Raw genomic sequence first — 20,464 nt, 5'->3', positions numbered from 1 at the left:
ACAAATCTAATATCTTAGAAAATATAAAAATCTTTTTATTTGCAAAAATTTGGCTAATTTTGTGATTTCAAGTTAGATCGTTTTACCAAATCAGGGCCGTATTGGCAGGTACCTTTAACAGACAGGAAAAGAGATATCTGCCTTTTGCACACCATTTTCGTTGTATCAGTATCGAGTCATGCCATTTGGGTTAAAAAATGCGCCCGCCACGTTCCAAAGAATGGTCAACAATCTAGTATCAGACATTGACAATAATTGTGAAGCCTACGCAAATGATTTGATTATTCACACGGAAACATGGCCGGAGCATTTGGCAGCACTCGATATGTTATTCCGAAGGTTATCAGAAGCAAACCTAATCATAAATCTCCTCAAGAGTGAATTTTGTCATGCAACAGTGAAGTATCTAAACCATGAAGTTGGTATGGGTAAAGTGAGGCCATTGAGGCAAAGGTAGAAGCCATTGAGAAATATCCCCCACCAAAAGGGAAGAAAGACTTGATACGGTTTCTTGGCATGGTGGGCTAATTGCTCAAATTTTTCCACCTTAGCCAGTCCCCTGACCAATCTTTTCAAGAAAGATACCCCATTCGTGTAGTCTGATGAATGCAACGATGCATTTCAAAAGATTAAGTCGATCATGATTAGTGATCAGTTCACCTATTTTGCTTGCCCCTGATTTTGACAAACAATTCAAATTGGCTGTGGATGCTAGTGATGTGGGATGTGGTGCTATGCTGTTCCAAGAAGGTCCTGATAGCATTGATCACCCTGTGTGCTACTACTCCAAAAAATCAACAAGCACCAGAGAAATTACAGCACTGTAGAGAAGGAGTGCCTTGAGTTGATTCTGGCGGTTCAGCATTTTGAAGTGCATTCCCCATCCTGGTATTCACTGATCACAACCCACTGACCTTCTTACACAAATTAAAAAACAAAAGTAGACGCATCATGAGATGGTCCATTTTCCTCCAGGAATTTGACCTCCACATTCAGCATGTAGCTGGGAAGGACAATGTCATCCCAGATGCTCTTTCAAGAGCATTATTAAGTGTACATACTTTTGTGTACCTTCAATAAAAGGCGCGTGATTTTCTGATGTTAAAAGGTATGTACATCAATATTGAATATGATATGTAAACATTGTGTGGTGAAAAAAGTGCGTTTGAAATATTGTTTTAAACTTACAGTAATACTCATTTCAGGAAAAGGTGATTTAAAAAACTTAATTCCATGAAAATTAAGAAACTTAGGCCTATATTTCAATACCGCAGAATTTATGTAAGGAAGTTTTGATCAGTATATTGTTGATTGATATTTGTGTGTTCTGAAAGATTTGTGAAAAGTGAATTAAAAAAAAAGCGCAGTGTAGAGAAGGAGTGCCTTGAGTTGATTCTGGCGGTTCAGCAACTCTGTTGCTAGAAATATAATTAGTCACAAGTAGTTCTTACACTGTAAAACTTTTAGTGTAAATTACATGCAAGTAACATTAGGTGATTTAAAAATTTCAGTAAAAGTGTGTAAAGAAATCTTTTGTAAAGAAATCTTATGTGAAGATTTCTTTCCTTTAAGGAGGGTGGTGTTACGCCCTTGACCCTTGTCATGCCAGTTGATTGCGGTTGGTTATATATTATATGATTGTGCAAGGAAAACTTATATAAAAGTCATCATAAAGAAATAATGATCTTAATTGGTGCCATGGTGATAACTTAGAAGGACACCCTCTATATGGATGATTTACAGCAACCAGAGGGCAGCAGACTGACTTGCATATTAATGAGAAATAGCAGACTCTAATTTGCATATTTAAATGATATGACGTCATGATACAAATCTCTGGAATATTAGGAGCTATTAGGACTGACAAAATCGATGTCATCGGGTAAAAGGTGACACAATTTACGGGAGACAAATGTCTCCAGATTTGGCAGTAAATGCCATCCTAAAGGACATTAAGAGTTTGTCATGTTAACCACAAACTCTCCTGGACTCTCTTCTGTGTGCTTGAATGGTAGGATGACTTTATTATAATGCAGATTTAAGAAGATATTGAATCACGGTTCCGGCGTCAAGAAGCTTAACATGAACAGCAAGTAATGTGGTAACTTCAATTCAAGCTTCAATGAGCGCTCCATCGTGATCACTTTAAAGTACTCTGTAACTCTGAATATTCACTACAACCTTGCACCATCAAAACTATAAAGCTTTATTAATTAGCTAAATCAGTAATTGCATTGTTTTATTGTTTATGTAACAACTTTAATCTGTTACGTTGACACAACGTTTTGGTGATATTAAAGACCATAGAATATATATATTTGTCATAGATCCTTCAATTAATGTGTCGTTTTGGTGGTTTTGTTTCAATTGATTACAAGTCAGTGAGCCAGGCTTGTAAGAAAACTAACTTTAAGGCTACATGCTCTTGTTGGTTGAAATTTTTGGCGGGAAATAATCCCGCCAAAACATTAAAGTAATCTTTTCCCACAACTAAATATCATAGTCAGGAAATTAATGATGCATCTGGTAGCTTAGATCATAACTTTCATTATACTTAGTTGCAATTATCCCAGAAAATTCTTGATTTGTTTTTACAGAGTCTTGAATTGTCGATGTTTTTGATAAAAAACATCACTCGGTGTATTTTGAAACTCGAGGCATTAACTCTTCTCAAATTAGCCCCAAATCATAATTTATTATATGCACGTGTAGCAAACACCAATGGGAATAATTGGACGTTGTTTGCGGAGCCTAAATTTGGTTTGATTTTATTTCACAATAATTCTAAGGTGAGAATTTTGACCTGACATTTCCTTTTTGGAATTCCAATTTAAATTCATTGATATGTGATATTTTGAATAAATAAAGAGTACGCTTACCTTTCTGCAACACTTCCCGGTATCATTAAGCATCTGCTGATAACCAACATTTTAGCTGAAAACAGTCCTTCCTATCATTTTTTGAACAAAATATGGTTCAAAAGTACGTACACTACGCGTATATAATGGCACAGCGAGGTAACGAAGAGAGCTATTTAGGGTGGGGTATCTATTGTAAGCTATTAGGGTAGGCCTATAGTATATCTTCCCGCAAGTGACAAGATGTGTCAAGCAGGTGCATACATAAGGGCGGTATATTCAAACGGTATTGTCTGGATCATTGAGTATCGATTGCGCACGTACACAGCAGAGGATGATTTAAGCACTTCCCACCACGCCACTGTGTTGACTTGCGGTTAGGACAGCTGTGTGAGTGAACATGACACCACTGCTCGCACATTGCATTGACGGGCATGGTTAAATTTGAATTTGGACTGATATATTTACAATAAAAACGCATTCAAAATGCTAGTCGATTTCACATTTTATGTTACTTACAGGTGTGAATTATCCTTTATGCATACATCACTTTTGTTCTGAAAGTAATAATGACACACCCACAATTCTTAAACAACATCTTTTGCACATAATTCAATGGGATTTGAAAAGTAAAGTGGCAGTTGAAACTCTAGCGATATTACGTTTGCAGTGCATGATGGGGCTTCCTTAAATTATCCTCTGCGTATACAGTAACACGGATGTGGTCCTCCCCAGGTTTTGACATGAATTACAAATGACGTCGTGAGTGACCCAGCATTTTCATTTTATTATTACAAAATTAATCGTCGTTTATCACGAGTCCTAAGTCGTACCAGTTCATGGAAAAACCAGAAAAACATGGAAACCATAGAAACCATACACAAGGGTATAAAAACATTCATACACAAGGCCAGGCATTGTTCTTCCCAATAACAATTTAGTTTTTATTTGACTTCGCTTAATTAAAAGTCAGACCACAAATTCAAGGTTTTTATGAAAATTAATTTTTATTATTTCTAAATCTTTTACTTTTTTTTTAACAATCATTAACAATGAGAAAGTAGAAAACCCATTCTGGGAGCGCAAGTAGATTTAAGATAAGCTATAAAACTTTAAGATAAACTATAAAGGTCAGAAATAAATAAACAAACTACTTTGCATCTGACGATCCTGTTAATCAAACTCCCCTCGGCCCTTTAAAGTAGCGCGTATAAAAAGGAACTTGATTCATCTGATGCCTTTATCAGAGAAAAGGGGTCGCAGAGAAATGGCGGGCGATGTCGGTATTTTTACAAGGCAACAACAAAAAAAGCTTTTCTAGGCATTACTGACATGGTGTTTTCAGTATGTATGGATTGTATAAGGAACGCTCTTTCCGCTGCGTTCAGAAATTTCAGTCAACACGACATCGACAAATCGTAGTAAACAAGTAGCCTCTGAGTTGATTTATGAATTCCACCAATATTCATCACCGTTCAACAAAGATGCGTAAGCGGACGCGAATGTTTAAACGGTGATGAATAATGGTAAAACATGATTGAATCCCTTTCAAAAGAATTACAAGGAGATCGGTGATTTCGCTGTTGGTATCAGCAATACAACGGCAATGGTTTGTAAGCACACAGGTTTAGGCATGGCGAATTATACGTGCTCACGCGTAACGCGTATGCCTGCTGCGTTCTCGTATAATCTACTATACTGTGTAAGTGTGGATTATAACGGTTACCTCCGAGCAATATAAAGGAAGAGTTGTTGAATTAGAGAATAAACGATAGGAATTTTTATTTGACTATCCTACCTAGTATGATAGACGACAGGCAGGTCCAATATTTTGAGTAGTGGATGCCGGCGCAGGTAGAGGATTCCTATCGTTTATTCTCATTCTTAGTTAGCTAAATATTATTTTAATAACTGTAAACTCTAAAATAAACGAAACTTGTTTACAACTTCACATCTTTTGTTGCACGTACTGCTAGCGCGTGCGAGTATTCCGCACTGCATCTACGCATACAACGCGATACATACGCGCACCTCTATGACAGCCTGATGTGTCTACTAATAGTAGGGATACCCACTGTCAATACAGTTGCCACTAGAACGATTTTCCATTTACTGTGTGAATGCACTCACACATGTATTGTCTATGAAGAAACTGATCGATACAGGAAATTCCAGGCCTGTTAAATGGCATACAGTAGGTTGTTGTGATCCAATGTAGGCCTATATCAGGGTGTTTCAAGAAATTCCTGATTCCACCAGAAAACATTAACCAATCTTTTTCCTGATTGGTCAGTAAATAGAGAGGACCTAAAGAAAAATTTAATGAGATGAGAACTACAACAGGTTGAAGTGACACCATTCTGTGCATCAGGTGTTGAAACGCAATTATCTCCGAATTTGGATTGATTCAGACAAGCAAACTTACATACTCATAAAATTTAACTATTTTTGAAGACAAAATGTACAGGATGTTAAGAAATTAAAGAATGTTTAAGCCTGCCGAAACCCATCTCAAATTATGTACTTCTGACCACCATGTGCATTTTAGATATGCTACATCATGGCTTCCATACACACACAGTATATTGGCTCAACGTAGTAAAGATAACCTTTGAGTTGGCGCAAATTTCTCAAAATTGGTAGTGATTAATGTTACCAAACTTATATCATGATGAAATATAATCATTTTTGAAGATAAAATGTTCTGACCTTAAAAGATTGAACAATGTTTAAGACTGCCGCTATTCATTTGAAAAAAAAGGCACTTATTGTTCAGCTCCTCTATGGAGACATTTTCCATGACAGCCATCTATGATCATACTTGAGGTTCCACCAAACAAACCATTTCGCTACTTGCACGGTTCCGCCATTATGCATATGTGCGGGAGAGCCTCGAACTGGCAGCATACATGAATGGGAATTGAACTAGTCATAACGTTCTGTGTAAGGTTACATAATTCTTCCTTTCATGTATGCTGCCAGTTCGAGGCTCTCCCCGCACATAGTGCATAATGGCGGAACCGTGCAAGTAGCGAATGGGTTTTTAGGTCTTATATTTTTGGTTGTATGGCAACAAAGTCATTTAAATTTTCAGGATGATCTTATTTCATGTGGTTATAAGCAAATAAAATGTTCCAGATAACGCTAGTTAATAAATATATTAAGAAAAAGCACCATAAAATTGTACTTTCTGTTAGTATTCCATTTTGGACTTTTTAACATGTTCTAGCAGCCCTATATAAAACCGTGACACTCTAAAGGCCATATCTCTGGAATGAAACGTCCGATTAAAATCATTTAAACGCCAAAATGTTTCTTTCATCAATTCCCAGTCAATAAGTTAGGTCTGAATCAATTTAAAAGTACTTCACGTTTTAGTGGACATGCCTACTAATAGACCACTCCACTGACTAATAATGACAGATGACCGTTTTGACTAATAATGACAGATGACCGTCAGATGCGAACTAGTTTCTTTATCATCTCGGACTTTTATTATAGCTAGGTACAGGCTGCTTCGGCAAAAAAAGTTTAGTTTAACTACACGGTGACCCTATTACCACTGATTACATTCAAAATATTAACCCCAGCTAGTATCCCTTGCTCACGGCCTTACTCCTTTGGTTTTGAACCTATTGCTATCTGGCAGTCAGGTAATTTATCATCAATATTCTCGCCTTCTTCCAGACACTTTTCCAACTCAATCAGTTTAACCACACCATCCACGACGATCTGTACCTGCTGTACTTCAGATGAGCCGAGCCTGTCGAGATTGGAGATGTCGCAGACACCACCAATGACTTGGGTGAATTCGCCATCTACATGTATAAAATATATGAGCATAAAAAGGGTGAATGGTAAAAGAACGAATAAATTTTGGGAATAAAAGTGTATATCATATCATGAAATCGCTTTAAAGATAATTATCGAAGCAGGATCAGATGTTGCTAATGAATATTATATATCTGCGTACTATTACACAGGACTTCGTAACTATACGTTAAACCGATCGTGGAATGGACGTCATTTGATAAATGTGTTAGCCCGTACCCGTGTCAACTACTATTGGGAAATTTATAATAAGAATTCTTTCGAAAGGAATGATAATTTGACAAAACTATTAAAGATTTCCTCATTTCTATGAATCTTTCAGCCCTGTGAGCATACTCTGTCACCCAAATGGATGGCAAATACTAATTACCGTGTAGACTGACAATCTGTCACATTGTTTTGAATGATCAAATTTAACACGATAATCAGTATATCATGTCCCGGGCTTAAAGTTTCATAGAAAAGAGAAAATTTCATTACAGTATTATTATACTGTTGAAGAGCGCATCAATTTCAAAGTTTTAGTTACTGTGTTTAAATGCTTCACCAAGAGTGTTCCTGATGAGTATAATTGTGTTTCCCTGCACTGCCCTGCACGTGCTGGCCTGCGTTCTGCTTCTGATACCACCCTCCTGACAGAGCACAACACAATCAAAACACTCATGTCAGCTGAACGCAGGACCTTCTCCTAATGTTGCGCCTCGCACCTGGAATAGACTGCAATTTGGTATTAGGGAATCACAATCAGTTTTTTGTTTTTTGTTTTGAGCGCTACGTTCTAAATGTAGCAGCGCTATATAAATATTTATGTATGTATCATGATTGGACACAAGTGCGGCAGAAATTGCATGTCATTTTGTCACGAAGCCTGCCTGGCTCCTTTGTTGATGTTTACTGATGTATGTACTCCAGAATTCTTTTGCTTTTAAAAAATACTATCCTGATTTGCCAAATGAAAAATAGCTAAAATGTAATCCTTTTGTTAGTTGTAACTGGCAATAAAATTCAAATTTGAATAGTTTGCAATTGCAGGGGAAATGGGCCAAAAACATGCAATTTGCATGATTTCCGACAATTTCAGTCACAAAATTCAAAAACTTGGCACAAGTCTAAGCATTCCAAAATTTGTAGCATAGGCTGTGAGTTTGCTCATAAATCTTTTATGCTAATTTTAATAATAATATTGGTTATGAAAGATATAAAAAAGTTTGTTTTCCAAAAATTAGAATGCAATACCCACACAAGTTTCGTAAGTATGGCCCACTAGTGTATGGTATTGAGTCAGATTTCGTTTTTGTCTCATAACTCAAAAACACTACAAATACATTTGTTTTACAATATCATGTTTTGCAGGATGTTTTCCAAAATGTTTTTGAATGTTATTAAAACGTTTTGTACCCTTTATGATATAACCCAACATGTAAATGTTTTCTCTAAACCTTGTGTTTGCTGAGTATAGGCATATCCGAGCGAATCAGAAAGATTATGATGTAACAATTTGAAACAACTCATTTCTGAATATTATTTATTTATTTTGCGATGAGAAAAAAAGAAAAGAAAAAAGAAAACAATAACTGAATACACTTAAAGAAAAAATAGACTTGTGTAATTTAGCATAGGAGGTGTTTTCAGTGACCACTCCCTAAATAACCCAACATCTTTATCAACAATTTTATTATGATTCAAAAGGATATTATCTACTCTCAAATCGTGTGCAATATGAAGCTCATACAAGATTCTGTTTTTGAGTTATGGACAAAAACGACATTTTAGAGCAGTTTAGAGGCATGAAACGTGTGTAATTTAGCATAGGGGGTGTTTTCAGTGACCACTTCCTAAATAAACCAAATTCTTTATCAACAATTTTGATATGATTGCAAAGCATATAATCCACTCTCAAATCGTGTGCAATTTGAAGCTCATACGACATTCCGGTTTTGAGTTATGAGACAAAAACGAAATTTAGATGAAATATTTTGAATTCGGTAGAGACAATCTTCGAAAAAAGTACTTGGAACGCTTGGCACACTGTCGAAATTCCGTGCAGAATTTCTTATGATCATGGAAATGACGTATATTGTGTTTGGGAACAAACATGACATTTACAACAATGATTTCCCCTTCCCCTTTCCCCATCAATCAATGTTGGAACACATTGGGAAACCGCTGCACGGGGAGAGGGGTGACAGTTTTCCGTTATTTACATGCAAGCGTTCCAAGACTTATTTCGATGGTTGCAGTTAGAACTTAGTAAATGAGTAGTATTTAGCTATGTTTAATTTGGCGAAACAGGATAATATTGTTTAATCTCCAAAAAATAGTGCTGTTTCTGGAATAGGGATTAGAGCGCGACATTTGAACACGCAAAATTGGGAAGGCTATTTAGCATAGGTTTGTTCCCGATTGCAGCACAAGTTATGTGTGACATGGAAATATGCATATCGTCAGCCTGCTGGCTACGCTAATTGCCTAAGTCATTTTTTGTAATTTTGAGAACGAAGTACAAAATATGGGTCAATCATGCATTTAAACATATTTATTCACCAATCTTTGCACAAGAACAAATGATAATGATAAAAATGAAAGGGAATAATCCGAAATAATTAGGGTGATTACGTACACTCATAGAAATGACTTGTTCGCCTTGTTGGCGCAATTCAAAAGGAGTAAGTTTGGACAACTCAAAATAGTGTAAAAGTTGCCAAAACAAAATTCATTTTAGTTATCCGAACTTAAAAATGCTGAAAAAGCTCAAAAGTTCCGTCAACTAATCAACTTTGTTGGCATTTCTTAAAAAGTTGATGTAAGTCGTTGCGTCAACTTTTTAAGTAATGCCAACTTTTGACTTCAAGTTTAGGGAACTTAGAAAAATAAACAAGATTCATAAGAACCAATTAGTTGAGTTATTGTAACTCAACATGTAAGTTGATGTAACTCGTTCATATTAAGTTACTGGTACTTATTGTTTTGAGTTATCCCAATTTGGTACTTTGTTACTTAATTCACTAAATTGGATCATTTTCTGCACAATTAGCAGTATTCAAATATTTATTTTTGTAATCAGTGCAAAATTTTGTATACTATAGCACACCTCTAGAAAATTATGCTAACCTAGGCTAGTTTCATTTTCTGAGTTGTAACAACTCAATAAAGTAAGTGCAAATGAGCACGACCAACATAATGATATCGAGTCAGCGTTACTCAAAATTGTACGCGTTGGCATTACTCGGAAAGTTGACGCAACGACTTACATCAACTTACTGAGTAATGCCAACGAACAATTTCTATGAGTGTAACTGATGCATGCTTGAACAACATTTTGTTCTTTGTTCTCAAAATTTCAAAAAATGACGTAAGCAATTAGCGTAGCAGGCTGACGATATGCGGGTTTTTTGAGAGACTGTACATATAAAGTCTCCGAGTTTCCAAAGAGGGCTGTATCGGGCAAAAATATGGTATTATATACTCATTTTGGTGGGAAACGGACTTCCTGCCCCTTTTGCCTTCTCAATATTCTATTTCATTATAAGTAAGGCGGGCACTCTTCTCTTTCATTTTTTGTCAGGGGCACTCGGCAGTGCCCCCTGCTGGTTACGCTACTGGTTCACATGGTGAGTTTTTAGCACGTAGCGAGGAACTTGAAATTTTTCAAATTAGATTCATGTCTCAGGATTATTTTCGTCAAAACATAGATTCATGAGAGGATATTTCACCAAAAAATTATACCCAGATGCATCCCTACGTAACACCATCAGTCATGTGGCATAGTTGTCATTTTGATATTGGGTGGACTTTGGTGAAATCTGTGAAGTAGAGTGAATCAAGTGTTTTCGTTCACAGAATAATCTTTCTCAAACTAATGCGCACAAAATACTTAACCAGTTCGAAGCTAAAATAAATATAATATATGATGCAAAGCGAAGCGCGAATACTTTTGCAATTCAAAAGCTATATGAGGTTAATCTTTCTTCACAGCTCTTCACCCTTGACACCAAATCTTTTTTTTTTTGGTCTGAGGTGGCATTCTTTTTTTTTGTCAGAGGTGGAGCATTGTTTTTTCTCAGATGGCATGACAACTTTTTTTCTTCAAAAAAAATCCCAGCCCCCCTTGATATCTAATGCTGCATCCGAAATTCCAACATCACGTACATGACGTAGCGCTTTTATCTAAATCGTCAACTTACTAGTGCCTCTTTGTTGCAGCCTGAGGGCTTTGCAGGTGCTTTCAAAGTCCGGATGAGCAGATAGGTTGGGTAACTTAGCATGCACACTGCATCTTACACCTGTGCCAAGGTTTGTAGGACATGTCAAGATGAATCCATGGTGTGCATTCCACATATACTCATTGCCTGCTGTCTTAATGTTAGCATCCACCTGATACAATTAGAAACGCAGATTGATTAATGCCGCACAGTGCTCGGTACACTTTGATCGATGGTGTTGATATTCGAATACTATATAATTATTAGACCTACCGTCCCACGAAAATGGTCACGCCAGATAGAAACTTACTTCATTCGAAAAGATAATCTCGTTTAGCATATCTGTTTCATCTATCATGCCTGAGTTTTCTTTGGATATTCAGATATGTATTGTTTGTTTGTTTAAACAGTCTCTTATGCGGAGACACGCTTGGGTCCTGATGGAACAATCATAGAAGGAATCCAGGCCACTCCTGATAAGGGATGAAATCAAAACTCGACCGGCGGTTGACCGCCGGTTCCTGTTGTTCTAAACAACGGCAACCGGACGGAACCGCCGGTCAACCGCCGGTCGAATTTTGATTTCATCCCTAACAATTTTATCATAAGCCTCTGAGGCAAGAGGAAGGAAATTCGTAATTTATACTGCCAAATTAGCCCTACAAACATGGCACATATGTCCCTCCGGCATGCCACAGCGTCATCATCCCTATATCTACGTGTCAAAAATTGCCGTGATAGTAGGGCGAATCCACTAACAGCCGCGCATAGCGAATTTGTTCGATATAGGCCGAGCGACCCAGGATAACCACACGCCAGTGTACGATAAAAAAAAAAGGTACGCTAGAGAGAGTGAGGGGGGTAAAGAGAGACTTCCGTTTTCAGAATAATTATTATTATTAATTCAGCTTAAGTCTTGATCATATCATTACGCTGTTTTAAGAGGCTATTATATTGCTGGTGGCAGCGTCATTTTGCTGCTATTATTTATTCATAAGAAATGACGTCATCTTTATAGCAATACGCTTAATTTTACGAAGCCCTGGATGTAGCTTCGTCTGTGGCAGCGTCATTTTTCAAATGACCTTTGACATAGCGCTGGCTAGCCCTGCGTCATTACAAATGCATTACTCTGTCCACGCATTTTTGTATTGGAAGTGTATAGGTTACAAAGGCATGAAGGGGTGTGTTTACACGTGCGATCAAAGGCGATACATTTGCACGCGCGTGAAGTAACTCCGACAAAGTACTGACGTCACTCTCCCAGGAAGCCAAATGGACAATAACATAGTCATATTGATATCCAAGGTACACTTACATCAGCCAACCCTTTACAGAATCTTCTGAATACACGTTTCATGTTGCCACCCATTTCCATGGATATAATTCTCATGTGATCTTCTTCATTCACCCATACTAAGAAATTATTGTCATCATTGTACCTGTTCACAAGATATTATAGAAAATTGAATAATTACATAATCACTGATAAGGGGCGGTGCATTTCCAAACGGCTCGCCAAAAATCGCTTGCACACCCCTTAGTATTTACGTGAGTATTGATGACATTAAAATTCCGATAGAGTTGGAATATGGGCAACGAGTTCAATACCCGTGAAAGTCAGTGAAAGCCGTGATACTACTCCCTATTCCAGAACTTATTTTTTTGTGATTAAATATATTATGAAGTTCTGCCAAATGAAACATAGCTCAATCCTAATCCTTTAGTTAGTCCTAACTGCTGGCAGTAAAAGAAAAAAATCACTATTTTACTAATTTCTTGAAAAAGAGCCAAAAACATGCATTTTCGGCATATTTTCTAACAATCGAGTCTCAAAAAGACTTGGAACAAGTCTAAGCATTCAAAATCTTGAGTATATGCCGAAGTTTTGCTATAATTTTCACTTTTTTGTGTTTCTTTAATTAAATTATCGGTTATCAGAATGAAACATGTCTTTTCCAAATATTAGACTGCATAAACTGAAATTAGTCTTTGGGGTTGATTGTCACAGCATACGAAAAACACCCTAAAAATGAATGTTTTTGGCCCTTATTCCAAAAATTGACCAAATATTAAAATTTGACTTTTATTGCCAGTTAGGACTAACTTAAGGATTAGGATTTAGCTATGTTTCTTTTGACAAAACAGGATAATATTTTTTTAATCCTAAAAAATTAGTTCTGTATTTTTCTGGAATAGGGAGTAGTGAGTATCAATCACCTTCCCTTTCAATGGAGTCACCAGTGCGAAGTAAAGAAAACCAGGACTTTTACAAAATGGTGCTGATACTAAAAATACATGGAAATTCCTAAATTCAATTATTCGTAATAATACCAGTAAATGTTCTGAAAAGTTTGTATCCAAAATAGTTCCTATACATGCTCATCAGCGATTGCAACTGAATTTAATAAATATTTTGCAAATATATATAGGTCTTTCTTTAGGAAATGACTATTCATCATATCTTAAGGAGGCAAATGATAAGACCTGTTTTTTAAAACCTACTAATGAAGATGAAATTTTAAAAATTATGACCAAACTTGGAAGTGGTATAAGTCCTGGTTATGATGGTATGAAATCTGATATAGTAAAGCAAGTTGCAAATGAAATAGCTTATCCACTCATGCTTATTTTTAACCAATAAGTTTATTTAGGAGTTGTATCCGACGAATTAAGGGATGTGGCTATAGGAACAAAGACCAAACAAACATATTCTTGTTTACGCCGTAATATTGTAGTATTTACAACTTCAGCTGTGTAACTTGCAAAAATTCCCGCTAAAAAGTGGTTCTTTGAATTTTTTAAAATACATTAAAAATCGCATTGGACTTTTCGTACTGATTATACTATAATGATTACCTGCCTATAATGTTCTGATCACACTATAGACTGGGATTATATGTGACCCCATTGCCAGGCAATTTGTTCCTATTGTTCCTTGTCTGGAAAAATTCAGGGACTGTGCTTTTAAATAACCCGCCAGAACACAATAAGGCCAATGACCTGTGTAGTGGTCATACGTTGTTCATTCAACCATAAAAGATTTCTAGTCCCTCAGCAACTCATTAAAAATGCGTTGCATCAGGTCAGGGATTCTATTATAATAATTCTAATCCTTTCTTTGAGGTGAATAGATAAAAGAGAGTTCTTGAAAAACAGGTGTGATGTTGTAGATAATATATTATCATCAAAGTTGCTGGCATATAGGACATTTCGTGGAAGTGGCGCTTATTATATATTTCTTGTAAACACAATCTAATGTGGTACTCGCTACATGGAGAAGGTCGGTCTGCAAATGTCCAGTGCATGAAGCTATATAGTAGAGATATTATAGCTTCATGTTCAGTGTAAATCAATTAAAATACTATAGCTGGATATCAAAAAATCGTGATGCATTCCTTCTTGTTATGGACGATATTAATTTTGATATTATTGTGACAAAATCCATTCCCTTCTCAATTGATTAGGCTCCAGTCTTAGGCTTTCTTTTCTAAAAATAAATCCTAGGGCCTAAAGGCAATTAAATATGGGCTAAACCCATATTCGGTATGCGGAAAGTTTTCATAGTCATCTATTACCTATACCAGGGGTCCGCAAATAGCGTGGCTTCCCGAGTGGCGCGAGGCGCCGTTTAGATTTAAAATAAATAAATAAATAAATAAATAAATAAATAAATTCCCATGTTCTCCGTGTAAAGACAGGCTAAAATAGTGCAAAATATTGCACCAAATGGCGTCATTTGCACCTCAACTTAAAAAAAACAAAACGATAACTTCACAGGGGGCACCCTCTGACTCCCCGGCCGTGCTAAAGCACCGCGAAAGCTGCTTCGCAGCCATTGAGTGGCGCTTTTGAGTCTTTTATTTCATGTTGCGCTTCAACAAACCTATTTGAGGAAGCCTGACCTATACCAGTTTTCACCCCGATGTGGCAGTGACGTCAACACGTTGAAGCAGCTGTTTCGCTCGCGCATCTATGCGGCGTCTTTAAGCGTGTGCGAGTGTACATCAGCGCTTTGATCGAACGCTAGGGAGTGTAATGAAATTCATACAGTGCTGATGTCACTGCCATATCAGTAGCCTGAATCCTTCTGGCCTCTAATGACGGCGTCTTTTATTTACCCACAATCCGTCACGTTGCCTTATTCACCAACAGCACAACCCGATGACCGTGCGTAGTTGTTGAAAAACTGAAGGATCCAGCCTACCACATCAGGGTGAAAATGGTATAGCTTATCGCAAACCAGCCAAATTTGTATATGTTTGAATAGCTATAGAATACCCGTGAATATAGTGTCAGAAACTCTCACACATCTTGGGATAACCTTGTCATTAATGTGAGACTGAAAGCAACGCCATTTTGGGGATATATTTGAACATTGCGAGGGAAAACATTGCGGTAAAAGTAAGTTAATCATGAAAATCGTTTAATTCTAATAATATCAACCAGTAACGGACACTTAGCCAAGACTATGTGAGAAGTTTGGGGTATGTAAAGCATTGTCTTGTTATAAAAACAAGGAAAAAGCAGTCCAAAATTAAACAACTCGATATTTAAAGAAAGTACATTTTGAGAAGGCCTACGCTGGTTCTTTTTTTAATTCTAGTTCAAAATCTGTTCATCACCTGCAGTCCGATTTGGTATCTATGGTTTCATAAAAGTATTGGGAACTCTTTTTTATGATATTTTGGTTTAAAAAAACGATACTGTTAAAAATATCGGCATTTATGCCAGCGACATTTCTATTATGTAAAATGCATTGAAAATTGTCGGCTAAAAAGTGCATAAATTAAAATCGCGAACAGTAATAGAAACAACAACTATCTACATTCCAAGCGGAAACGCTTTTCAAAAACATACCACCTTTTTCGGGCAATCGCTGAAACCGAAATATGAAATTCTAGGCCATCTGTAAAAAAGTGCGTGAGCAGAAATGACCATGAACTTGGGTCACCGAAATAAGTGTTTATATTGGTGTCAGGCCTTTCATAGTGATACAACAATTAGCCCCCAATAATGGCTTTCATTTGAACCGTTATTTGTTAAAATTTGAGAAATCAATGAATGTATCAAAAAACCTTTCGAAAGTCGATTAAAAATGGCCTAACCCGTTAAAGATCGCAAAAGTTGCGCCAATATAAAAAAAGAGATAAGTTTTTGGTAACTATAGACCTGTATCTGTGCTACCATGCCTGTCAAAAATTCTCTAACGTATAATATTATAATAGGTCATATGACTTTTTCAAAATTATAATTATTCTGCATAAAAAAACAATATGGTTTCAGATCTAATCATTCAACATATATGGTGGTTTTAGATTTTTTAAATTATGTTACTAAGGCCAGTGATGATCGACCCGAATTTGATATGAATAAATTTATTATACATAATTTAATTTTATGTGTATACCTTTTTATTACATGCCTATAACATTTTTTGTGGTGGTGTGTGCGGGTATGAGTGTGAGGTGAGCAGTCAAGTTTATTTTCCTTTTCCCCCTACAGTGTACTGTATTTTTTCATTTTGTGTATCTGTATTTATATATTTAGGCCCTACTTTTGAGTGTTTCAGGGCACAACATTTTACAGGCTTCTGCTTCTAGTTGTATCTCCTCCATCATTATTTTATCATATTTTGTTATTTGTATGTTTTAATTTTAATGGAAATAAATATGATTGATTGATGAATGATTGATTGATTAAGACATGAACGACTGCTCAGGTGTGTTTTAGAACGTCAAACAGCCTTTCAATCAGGTAAATGTTAGTGAATGGCGTAAGCCTAGCAATCTTATTAAAAGAGAGGTCGAAAAAGCTATATCATGCCAACAGAATTAGATACTTACAGAAACCTAAACCACGTAAATGGTGTTAAGATATCAACTACCAAGAGCTAAAAACTACGAACTCAACTACGATAAAAGATATCATTCAATAAACTAAAGAAATCCCCGGTATTGATGGCAGGGATGGTGTAGCCAAGGCTAATTCCATCAAGGCGAATAAATGATACTTCGTGAAATTTCCCCAAACCCCAAAAAAGTAAAATAATACAATAAATTGGCGCAGGTAGATTTTCCCTACCCAAAATAATAAAATAATACAATCAAGGGGACGCAAGTAGATTAAAAAGTAAACTCTTATTAATCTAACGATTTGCCATTCCCATTGTAATCTACGGAAATCTTATTAAAGACAAAACTGGCCTACTTACCAAATGCCCCTGCCATCAGGAAAATCTCTTGCCATGCCACCACTAATAAAATGGCGGGAAACGGGTCGATCAAATAGAAAGTGGTCATCGATAAGTTGCTGATGGTCTTCAGGCGTCATGGTGGGTAAACCGTAATATTTGCCGATGAATTCTCCGCTAAGAGATGATAAGGCTGCAAGGTACCAATAACAATGCACCGGATTAAAAGATTAACAATGATAAAAGCATATATAATAAGCTCACTGTTTCCCGTCTCCGTTTGTTTTATTTTATAATAAGCTCAAATACACAAGTTCTTGAGATAACTTTTAGTAAATTTAGTATTGACTTGTATTTGGATTTGGCACCTATCAGTTATAAATTTTGTTGATTGCACATCAAATCGTCTGTGTGATTAAATAACATAATTATACCGTAGTACTTTTGAGTCTCCGTAGGTTTGGTCTTTCATGCACACGTTCAGTGTCAGCGTAGTCCGACGTGTAGGACCTTTTTTTCTTATTTACCAGACAATGTTCAGCTCAGACTATGACCACTATCTCATATTTGGGGCGGTTAGTGGACTTTCTTGAGCAATCAGAGCCTGCATGAGCAGTGATAAGTAATGTACTTATCGTACTTGGTAACTGAGAAAAAAACAGGTCCTATTCGTCGGACTATGTCAGCGTAGAAGTATGTTATCTACCAACATAAAAAAGTGATGTACCGGGACGAAGATGATTCCTAGTGAAGTGCAACTTATTTGTGTGAAATATGCAGTTGCTGTTTATCTTATTATCTGTGGATACTACAAGGCATATTTCTTTGAAGCTATACTATTTTGCAGTTAACCTTTGACGAGCGCGACTACCGTGATGTTGCAAATTTGGAGTTAACAACGCGTACGGCGCACAGTTCATTCATAAAGTTCCACTCGGCAACAGCAGATCGCCTCAGCAGCCAATCAGAGACAAGTGCGTCCAACGCAGTAAATACGCGATGTATGCTTAAAATATACGCGCTCGTCAAAGGTTTACTGCAATTGATTATAAGTCCTGGTGTTAAATTATATTTGTGACATATTTTTAGACACATGGATTTACTTGTCACCGTACTGCTTACACTTAAAGAAGTGACTAGCTCATGTCTACGTGCTGTGTATGCTGTGAAGTTTTGCATATTCATGATTGGCAGTATTGCATGGAGCGATTGAAGTCTATGAAGTATTAAAGTTTGCTGAGGCTTGTGGATACAACCCCAGACAAACATACAACGTCTAGGCATTGTGCCTGTGCGTAGCGCAATACTTCGCTTTTTTTTAAGGGAACAAGCAGAAAGCTAGATGTGTTCTATCAATGAAAGGAGACCGGACTTACATTTCTTTACGTACAAAGTTGAATTGTTGAAAATGGCATACAATTCGGAATAAAATTTTGAAATTGAAATATAAAATCATTCCTAAAAAAGAAAACACATGGTCACATTTGGAAAAGGTAATGATCTAACTTTATTATATTATCAACATGAAATATTTCCAGAAGTGTTAAGTACTCGTATCTTCCACAACCAACTATACTTCCCTCACACCACCCCAGGAAAGTTCTTTCCTAACCAGCATATTCCGCCCACCCCACACACGCAGTCAACAGAGTCAAGGTCCCATAAAGAGGACAGAACAAAACATGGCCAGCTGGTAGCCGGGACCACTCCTTCCTACGCCATACATAAATTCTCCCAGTCACATTTCCCTAATATGAAATTAAAAAAGTAAATTAAGTTCGGCAGAGGTGGGGTTCGAACTCACGCCGCGCCGCTATCATGGATGTAGACCGCTCGGCTACCAGACTTGTTGGTAGCCATCTTGAAACTTATTTGAATATATAATCGCAACTTCAACATCGGCCTACCACGTGACAAGCAAAGACAGAAAACGTACCATATTTTATTTTATGTCAGCTGTGTATGTCAGCAAACATATATTGAATACAATACCGCTCTTTTCAAAGATACTAATCTTACAGGTACGAGTGATCAGCCTTTCTTTGATATCTATGGTTCAATGCATTGTTTTCATACACTCTAAGATAGCGAGAACCAATCAGAGCAAGCGTTAGAAAAATCCAAACCATGCATTGATTGTGTCTAATGTGCACTCCGCGTATTGCTTTCGCACGCGTTCGCGTCTCGTAGGCTTGATTTTTTTTAATTTTCGGGCGGCCAGTTGATACATTTATATTTGGTTCTATTTTCCAATATTTTAAGTGAAAATGTTGTTATAAAACAGCAAAAATCACGTGTATTTTTTCTTCTCGTGTATGAAATAGGTTAATGAACGCATAGTGCACTTATGTCCACGGAAAATTCACCGTGACCTTTCCAGCCATAAACCCGCTTAGTGAAGATTAAACCGAGATATGCAGTACTAAACCATTGTAGTAATCGATTGTCCAACGCAAATTTATTACCACGCGATAGGCCTAAAAATCCAATGAGAGATCGAATTGTCCGCTACGGTCGACTAATCCAATTGATAATGACGCTATTGACATGTACGGTCGGAGATCCACTGACTGAGTTTTGGGGTATTTTTCACTGCTTTGCTGTCATTTACTCATCAAGGCGCTCCACCGTTATTATAAGGACTATGCTAATAATTTAAAGATTGACATGTAGGGAATAAACCATACTTGATTGAGAGAAAGTACTAAATTTGTACCTATCACGGTTTCGTGACACGCCTCTTGCAAATGTGACCAAGCCAGGGCGGCTCGGTGAAGCAAAATGTGCATTGGAATAACACGGGAGTTTGCATATAGATGGTATATTTTTTTCTCATAAAAATGTATGCTCCCCCGTTATTAAAGCTTGTACCGGGTTGCAAATTCAGATATTTTACGGAAAAACAGTGGCATGATCGACGGGAAATATAAAAATAAACATTAATTTTCACCAGGTTCGCCGTCGCAAATAATAAACCAGCCTAATCATGAAGCTCCCGTGGCCAAGTGGTTAAGGCATAGGTCTCGTAAACCTGAGGTCCTGGGTTCGATTCCCAGGCGGGATCACTTTTTCTCCTTGTCTCCTTTATTATTTGCGACGGCGAACCTGGTGAAAAATAATGTTTATTCAGATATTTTGAAAAGAATAAGTAATTGAAACATAGAGAAAGTACTAAAATCATAGCTTTTATACTTTTTCATATATGACGCCAACTAGTTCATCTCGTATATCTACAACACAGCACTACCAGTAGGGTTCAACTGCCTATTGTGAGTGCCCCTGTGTTGTGTGCATACATGTAGTTAACAATAACTGCATGATGGCGTATTACTTGTGCTGATGCTGATGCGTCTAACGCACTCCCCCCCTTTCGGGGCTCG

The 20,464-nt window shown here is 36.9% G+C and overlaps 1 protein-coding gene across 1 annotated transcript; it reads right to left on the bottom strand.

Moving 5' to 3' along the window:
- Positions 1–5,997: 5,997 nt before the first annotated feature.
- Positions 5,998–18,269, bottom strand: LOC140163417 (arginine kinase-like). The gene is made up of 5 exons (XM_072186746.1): positions 18,188–18,269; positions 17,106–17,277; positions 12,210–12,333; positions 10,874–11,063; positions 5,998–6,676 (listed from the first exon to the last, which is right to left on the bottom strand). The coding sequence occupies exons 1-5, from the start codon at positions 18,267–18,269 to the stop codon at positions 6,471–6,473; spliced, it is 774 nt and encodes a 257-aa protein (XP_072042847.1). The 3' UTR covers positions 5,998–6,470.
- Positions 18,270–20,464: the final 2,195 nt, after the last annotated feature.

The sequence above is a fragment of the Amphiura filiformis genome, chromosome 1 (genome assembly GCF_039555335.1).
Source record: "Amphiura filiformis chromosome 1, Afil_fr2py, whole genome shotgun sequence".
NCBI lineage: Eukaryota > Metazoa > Echinodermata > Ophiuroidea > Amphilepidida > Amphiuridae > Amphiura > Amphiura filiformis.
Note: the sequence above shows the minus strand (reverse complement) of the source record. Positions and strands in the feature narration are given on the sequence as shown.